The 8,856-nt window shown below is 40.1% G+C and overlaps 1 protein-coding gene across 2 annotated transcripts in view; it reads right to left on the bottom strand.

The window, feature by feature from the left end:
• Positions 1 to 954: 954 nt before the first annotated feature.
• TMEM241 (transmembrane protein 241) overlaps positions 955 to 8,856 on the bottom strand; it is a 55,877-nt gene continuing 47,975 nt past the window's right edge. For both annotated transcript variants that reach the window (XM_031052939.2, XM_034066605.1), the window contains exons 14-15: positions 5,026 to 5,090; positions 955 to 1,628 (exon numbers count right to left, since the gene is read on the bottom strand). In XM_031052939.2, the coding sequence (XP_030908799.2) occupies positions 1,568 to 1,628; positions 5,026 to 5,090 (126 nt within the window). In that variant the 3' untranslated portion in view covers positions 955 to 1,567. The remainder of the gene's footprint in view (positions 1,629 to 5,025; positions 5,091 to 8,856) is intronic.

Below are 8,856 nucleotides of genomic sequence, written 5' to 3'. Positions count from 1 at the left end.
TCCAACCATACTGCCATAGCTCGCTGGCTGGCAGAGCTAGCTGCTTGTGAAAAGCCAGCATGCTGCAGCCACCGCTCCCAGCACTATCTGAATTTACAGACTGGAAGGCCATGAGGGTCCATGGCTGGCTGTATCTTGGATCACTGGTGGGCAACAGTATGGGCTCAACTCCCTGTGCCATGTGGCTCATACTGGTTTCAGGACTAGTGCTCAAGCATATGTTTCTTTCATGCACATCCCTCTCTCCCCATTTCTTCCCAAACTTGAGTTTTACCACTTGGCAAAAAATGGCTCACTTCAGACTCAAGCCAAACTGTGACCCAACATACATGGACAATATGCCTCTGCTAACTGTAGTCTTCTAAAAGCCACGTGTCTTGTCTCTGCTGGACACCTTATTTCCATCTACATAGAGATAAGCACTTCCAGAGGGTCTTTCACTCACATTAACACAGAGATCTAGTCAAGAAGAATCATCACTGTGCGGGCACCCCTCTCCTTCCATTGACTAAGAAGGAAATTCTGTCAACTTAGATTTAGGGACTACACTTCAGATATCTAATGTCATGTGAGACAAGTTCCCCACCTCACTGAAGATTTGTTATCAAACTCCTTTTATCATGTAGACCTTCCTCACAATATTACCAATTAGCATTTAGTATTACTATTATGCATTGCTTTCCCAGGCACTAATATATCAAGACTGATTTCTAACACTCATTAAGCAACCAGAAATGAAATTATTATAAGATCTCTTGAGATGAATTGCTTATGCTCTTCATGACATTCATTCAAGGTTCATAATCTTGTTGCCTCTTGCAGTAATTTAAGAGACAAAACACTGCTGGGAAGAATATGTATCCCTCCACCCCCTCCGGCTGACAGAAATCTGTAGTGTTCAAAAGAAAACTTGGGAAAATGGGAGAGGGGAAAAAATGCACGAAGAACAACCACTACAGACACTGAGGTTTATTGCTGGTTCCCCATTCTGCAAAGCTGTCAAACTGCCGCAGTTCCAGGATGGGATTATCTCCAGAAGCCCCATGTCAGTCACTGTGCCAGCTCAGACGACATGACTAGAGACCTGTGTGTGGCAGCTTGCTGCTTACAGAACAGTTGGGAGACAAAATCCATCCTTCCTGATCCTGAATTTATGGCAGGATCTGGAGTCTGACAGTACAACCTGCTGTCAGCTTCCAACAAAAGAACTGGAGGCATCCAGTGGGGATGCTGCTTTTCCTGAATTCAGTTCCCTCTGCAAGAAGCTGCTACGGAGAGGTTCTCACACAGAGCCACCAGCATGAGACAGTGCAGTTTTTCCTTTACCACATCAATCAGAAATAGTGTGTCTTGTGCTTTGAGACAAAGGCTCCTAACCATCCTGCCAACTATGCTGCTGTCTTACCAGCACTAATAATAGCGTCGTCTTTTCTTTCTTAATAATAAAAAAAAGGTCCTTTTCCTCGTGTTTAGTTGAACTTCTTCATTCTGCTGCCGCATTTTATTCATGACAGGATCTCCAGGCTGCAAGTCAGCTCTTTTCCAGCTGGTTAGATCTGGTTCCTCTTTATGTGCCTGTCCTTTCAGTGTAAACAAGCAAAGCTTCTCCAACTCCACTGGTCACAAGGCTGTAAACAAAATATACCACAAATTTAGCATCATGCAAGTCATTCTACTGGATACAATGCCAAGCAGCATAACATTAAGAGAAAGGTATTATTTTGTCTAAACACATTTCAAACTAGAGACAGTAACCCAGGTGATTGTGTTTTTATTAATTTAGCTAAGAAAAGGCTGAAACCAGGAATGTCTTATTTAACTGATCTCATCAGAAACTACCCTTCCTATATTTTAGGGCTTGTGGATTTTCACAGGAAAATCCACAGAGAGAAATCTAGATAGAGAAGGCTGCACCTAGTTACAATAGCTGCACACCCATACACTAGAAATAATAGGAAAGGAAGGCAGAAGAGTTTGAACTTCATTAAGTTAATCATTTCCCCTTGCAATTCTGTTCTGAGAACTTGTCACTGATAAAGTCAGGGGGAGCTGTAAAACTAGGAAAGCCTGGGTTTTGGGAGACTGAGGATATTGGAAGAAAGGATTTTGGTCTGGGGGAATTCCACTGGTGTAGTGAAGCTGGTATAAATTCCCATGTTTGCTTTTCTTTGTGAGGAATGTGGTGAAAGAACCTGCCCCTGCTGAAAAGGCATATGTGCCCAATCGCTTCCTTCCTGTGCTGCTCACAGCGCAGTGGTGGCACTAACACTTCTCTCTAAGACTCAGGCTAGAAGCAGGGCTCCAAATCGGGATGAAGGTTTTTACAAACAAAACCATTCATTGAAATACACTATCAACCCACTCAATCTGTGTTATAGTTAATAATCCCCAAATCTCCTCTGATATCTATCACAGCTGACAGGAATATGGTAGGATTCTGACTCTTCTCCCCTTTTGTAACAGTGAAAAGCTAAGTGTACTGACCTTTCATCTTAGCTCCATGGTTTAGTTAGCTTATGAAACAGAAAAGCTCCTTAATGAACTTTATAAACAAAACGAACTTCTGTTAGTTCAATTGTAAGAGGGCCCTTTTTTTTTTCTTGGAAAAAAAAAAGCCATGTAAAGCTGAAGGCTCTCTGTTCTCTAATAGCATTACATTCACTTAAATCTTAGCTTTGGTGAGCTGTTTTAAAAATCACATTAGTGCCCTTGTTCCCAAGAGGAACAAACATTGTATAACAACAGTACAACAGCCCTGGAAAGTAGGTGCTGCAGACAGTCTGTAGACAGTCCACTGCAGAGACAGAATACCCCTGGGTGTGGGATTACCAACAAGGAGCAAAGGGCTACAAGGCCTGCAAGCTTTTTGAAAATATCTAAACCACGTGAATCTGTTTGCCTGTAATCACTAACACCCTGTAATCACTAACACCATCAGAGCACTTTTCTCTGGAGAGGGTTAACCCTCTCCAGCTCCAATTATAAACATACTCTCTGCATTAATTCTTTTGGAAGCTAAGGTTGGATGATGTATTGTTTATCCTAAAGAAAATAACCCACTGCATATAGAAGACCTAAACTCAACAGAGCCTCAGAAATGTCTGTTTTATTTTTTTGTGTGTGTTATAAATGTGTTGTTTTCTACACCATTTTTAACAGAGATTTAAAAAAAACCACCCTATCCCTGATGTACCATTCTAAAGATCAGACTGGCAGTTCTGTACTAAAGATAGTAAACTACACAGCCCTGTTTTGTAAATGGTGCCTGCATCTACATTGTTCTTTAATATCTTCAGTCTTCCAGCAGACAGGAAGAATCCCTTTCTGAAATCTCAGGTATCCACATGCCCATGCAATCCAGATGACTAGGCCAATAGAAGACATCATTATAACTTCAAGATGAAGTAGAGCAAAAAACGTGGCTAAATGCCAACCCCTGATTTACCTTCAATTTACCATCTGGCAAATCCTTCAGCTTCTGTTTATTGTGGGATGACAGCTAACTGCATTTGTCCATCACTCAGAAATTAACATATGATATTGTCCATGACAACACTGGAGCAACACTAAAAAACTCCGTGATTAATGATCTTGTGAGTGCTTTGCAGCTGCTGTCATCTAACAAACTATTTCCAGAGCTTTGCTGATAAGCCAAGGCAGTGCTGATTCACAAGCCGAAACAGAACTCAAATAAATAGAAAAATAAATAAAGTGGTTATCTTTTTGAATTATGACAAACGAAGTGCAATAGGGGCCCAAGGGCTAAAGCAAAGTTTCTTTTAAAGATACAGATGTGCTCATCATTTAAGTTACAGTGTATATAGGGCATGAAGTATGTGTGCAACTACATGGGTCCATGTACTCACATTAACAGATACATGTGTTTCTTTAGTATATGTGTCAGTGAATACATGTACATATTATAAAAGCCTACCTCTAGCACCCACACGATAGACCTGCACAAACACATGCAAAACATGGTGAAAGCAGCAAGTTAATGGCCTAGACTAGGAATTTTATCAGTGTACTGATACTAGTTTAATCTCTTACACACACTGGCCACATAAATGTGTTCCTAGAGCTAAAAAAATACATTACATATTCTAGTACTTGAGATTACATATGCCTAACAGACGTATGAGGATGCATATTCACACATATGTATATGGGGTTAGTTTAAACTGAGATTCACCTTCCTTTAACTTCTTTATCACACCTGGAAAAAGAATATGCTAATTCCATTCAGTGCAGAGCTGAACCTTTTAGGATGGCAATCAAACTGCAAGGGGGAAAAAAAAAGCTTAAAGCTTTTAAAAAATAAGCAGATTTTTATTTCCAATAATGAATCCATCCTCAGAGATATAAGCCTAACCCTGTATTTTGTAGTTATTTGCATGGCAGAAGCATTTAGGAGCATCAGCTATGGGCTGGGATTCCCTTTCAGTGTGTTCTACACAGACCAAATCCATTGTCTGACAAAAGAAGTTTGCACCCCAGTCTTACCACCTAAAAAATTCAGGTTAGGAGATTCATAACATGTGGCCACACGTTACCAAGTCTAGATACACATTGGAAAAAATTGATTTTCATTATTTTTATACCAATTTCATTTTACGCATTCACAAGATGTGTTAAGGAAACTTGAATATACTCTATTAGTTAAAAAGATGCTGTCACCAAATCATGGCTCCTGTGTTTTATTTCCAACTCCACCACTAATGTATAGCATGACTCTGAACAGGTAATTTATTTTCCTGTTGCATCCATTTGTCTAGCTGTAAAACATGCTGAGTGAATTGTGGTGAGGCCTAGTGTTCAAATTGTCCATGTTCTCCCACAGAGGCACAAGAAACTCTCTTCTATTTATATTACCACCATTGCACACCTGGTTCTCCTTACATGCAAAATATTACTGGCACTAACAGAACTTGACATTTAAAAAGCATTTCCACATGAAAAGTATTTCCACACACTGTGTGGAAATACATTTTTACTCTTAAGAAACAAGCTCGTGCAGGCACTTACCAAGAAATGGTTAGCACGTTGGCAGTCATGACAAAGAAGAATGGTGATAAGCTAGCAGTGATAACCTGTTAAATTAAAAGGAAAAATAAAAAACACTTTGTGAACTTGTGATATCACAAATGAAAACTGAAAAAGTTTTGCTGATATTATATTTCTGGATGTGCAGTCACATTTTCTTTTCTTTTTTCCTTTGTTTTCTTAAGCGTTAGAAGCATTATGCACAGATAGCCAACAGTAGAAACCCAATGAGTCTATACTAAACAATCCTGTCCAACCTTCCTCCCTATGTAAGTAAAGACTACACCTAGGTACCTCCTTTCTCCTCTGGCAAGTGGGAGGCAGGCCACAAAAACCAGAAGACCCAACAGAAAACATAACTTCAGTAGGTTTATATTACATATCTCTCATTACACCAAGGTGTCTTGGGCAGAGAAGCTAGGGCAAATGACTTTCTATTCTCTAGTACTAATCCCAGAAACAACTAGATCCCAACATACAATGGTTTGTAACAGATCCCTGCCTTAGCAGCTATGGAGCTAACACATCTGCAGCCTGCGTGCAGTTTTGGACATCCTGTTGCCAGATGGACAATGTAAAATGGAAAGAGTTCAGAGAACAGTGACAGAGTCATTAGAGGAGGGATTGATTTTCAGTCAACAGTTAGAATAAGCAATGCCTGTGGGAAAGGAAGACTTGGTAGTGATTTACAAATACTGAGGAATGGATGGAACTATTTAGGATAATACAAAATTGCCCAAGGAAGAAGATGAAATTAAGAAACAAAACATTTAAACAATTATCAGCTAAGATTTCCTAATCATTGTTTGTCTAGTTGACTCCCAGGGGAGAAGCAGAAACCTCATTCTGTATTCTATTACTTGTTAAAACACTACTACATGTGCAGTAGGGAAGTAAACGCCATTTTAGAGTGGGTTGTCTGCACCAGAGTTTGCACTAACAGTTTGTTAGTCAATACACACTACATTTGTTATGGTTACATTTTAAAAGGCAGGGTTCTGAACCTGCCTGGAGTGTTACCAGTGCAGGATTCATGAGCAGCAGTGGATGAAGAAGAGATGGTTGTATGCCATTTCCTCAGTTCCACTCTAAGAGTTAGCTGGAGAGGGGACAACATCTAAAGCTAGGAGTGAGACCAGGCAATGGCAGTAAATACCACACAGGAGTTGTGGTGCTCAACAGGGACTATACAGTGAGTGCCCCCTTTGGCTTGTTTGGGGATGTTCTCTGCTTTTGGGAGATTCAGGCATGCAGATTTCTTTTCTCTTCATAGACATTACCATAAATCACACCCTGACTGTTCTCCATTTGCCTACAGCACAGGCACCTTGCAGAGGGAATGATGCAAGACATGGACTTGATCCAGGAAAGATACCATGAGGCTGCAGATCTACTCCATTCCTACACAGCAATCAAATTGCTGGTATCAATAGAACCACAGACACATAATCTGATGCAAATTTCATCTGATTTAAGTATTTGCACACTGCCTACCACAGCAGTGTACTATATGGATAATGCTGTAAAGCTTGAAGCTAACAGAAAAAGTGAGCTCCCACTCCAGGGGAAGATCAAAGATACATATTCGCTCTTCTACTATAGCCTTGTATGTATACATACAAACAGGCATATGACTAAAGAGATGCATCCAAAGGAGACTGTGAGAGGAGAAAGACAAGTCACAAACTGAGAGTTAGTCTTCAAAACTCAAGCAAATGATGTTGCAACTGTCCACATTCAGGCCACACCTTGGCTTGGTTTCATAGCCAACTGCAGCCAGAGAGAGCTGACACCCAGACCATACAGTAGAATTTAATGATTCAGGAGCTGACTCTTTCATGCACTGTACCTAAATGCAGCTCCTAGGCTAGATACCATTTAGTTCAAATGTAGCACTCTGAAGTATATACACAACACATCTTGTTCTTGTAGGCTGAATTCTCCTCTTACACACCCTGCAGCAGCAGCACTGACATACAGGGAACTAGTTCTTACATCAGTGTTAATGATTGTAGAATTAACTGCGCTGAGCTTATCTTAGGCTAATGTTAATTTATTACATAAAAATATACAATAGTCACTACCGAGCATATAGACAGGAACTAATAAAGGATGGCACATGTGCTATCTACGGAGCATTCTTTTCTTTAAGCTGCTCTCCTGAAAGAAACTGCAGTATTTCAGAAGTGACACAAGTTGAAGTTATGTCACCCACTCCCTTGCAGAGTCTTGTTTATTAGAAACTTGAGAAGAGGCCAAGGGCAGAGAAACAGGCATTAAGAACCCTTCAAAACCAGGCCTTATCAAAAACAATACACCATTCTACTGCGATCATCCCAAACCTCTGCAAAAACGCAGGCTGCAGCCTTTTGGGCTATTACAGCGGAACACTGCTGTGTTTTTGAAAAATTATGTAAGAGGCTCTCAGTGCCAAAGAGAAACAAAATGCGGGTTGGAGGATCACATGAAGTCAGTGTGTGGAAGGAAAAAAACCCACCACAAAACAAAATGAAAGAACATTGCTAAAATGCCCACCTTTACTTGTTAATCTAAAAGAAGAATACACTTTAAAATGGACAGGACGCTTTCCAGGAAGCTAACCACATAATCTGTTCCAGAGGAAGAATGTAAAGTCTAGGGGCATAGCTCAGAAGGTAATTTTCCTTACTTTCCTGACAGTACATTTCAGCATTTTCAGACGTGTTTTTTAAGTGCACGTTTCACTTTAAAACAAACCACCTACACTGATGTTCTGAATGTTCCTTAAAACAAAACAAAAATACAAGATGCTAAATGCCATAATCTCTCTGTCTTTACTTCAAAGGTCACAGTTGTCCTCCTAGGCATTCAGATGCCTTAGGAAAAGGAATGAACTTTCAAGTCAAAAGAAAGCAAGTAAAAGGACAAACTGAAGTTAATGATTTCCAAATACATTTTGGTGCTGAATCTGTAAAACTAGGACATGGAAAGGAAAATTTTAACTAGCTATAACCAGCATATTTTGTACAAAGGTCTCCAAGATTTTGAAATACAGTCATTAATTCTAGCAAAAGATACAGGCTGGATGGTTGAAGCCCAACACTTTTAGAAACAGGAACAGCTCCATAGACTCTGCCTATCTACTTGCTTAAAGGAACTGTGACCAGGCAGTACTGCAAAAGGTATTTTTAAAGACATTCCTACTGTGAGCATTCCTACAAAACTGACGCAGCTTTCGGTGACCAGGAAAAAAATCCAAGTGTAGCACCATTTAACAAAACTTTTTCATTCTGAGATACCATTTCAAACCCTTCCTTGCATGAAAAAAACACAGGGTAGAAAGATTGTTTCTTAAAATAAATCACTCTGAATGTAATATGCCACTCCACTGGAAAGTGCAAACAAGACCCATTTGAAGGAACACTTTATTAACACCTATTTGCCTCAACTATTCCTATAGTTCAGATCACTGAGTTATTTTATAAACAAAAATCATGGCATTTTGGACTGTGCTTGTTATCTCAGTCAAAAAGTTCTAGCCCTCTACAATATGTACCAGCATCAAAGGAAATAAGTGCATCCTTGTGATGGATACTTTTCTGGGACAAAATCTGTGCATAAGAGGAGAGTGGGCTCATCTCCTCCACCCCTAGAGGAAACAACTTGTGGAAGTTCTTCAGTCTAGCACAACTTACTCTAGATGAAACAGCTCTATGGTAATGTAGATAGGCTGCTTGAGCTTGGAGCTTCACTAGGAAGGAGAGCAAAGATTAGTGCAGCATCACCGCAACCAAAGGGAAAACGCTGCAGGATTGCCAGAACAAAGATTGGGCC

This window comes from Melopsittacus undulatus, chromosome 1 (genome assembly GCF_012275295.1).
Source record: "Melopsittacus undulatus isolate bMelUnd1 chromosome 1, bMelUnd1.mat.Z, whole genome shotgun sequence".
NCBI lineage: Eukaryota > Metazoa > Chordata > Aves > Psittaciformes > Psittaculidae > Melopsittacus > Melopsittacus undulatus.
Note: the sequence above shows the minus strand (reverse complement) of the source record. Positions and strands in the feature narration are given on the sequence as shown.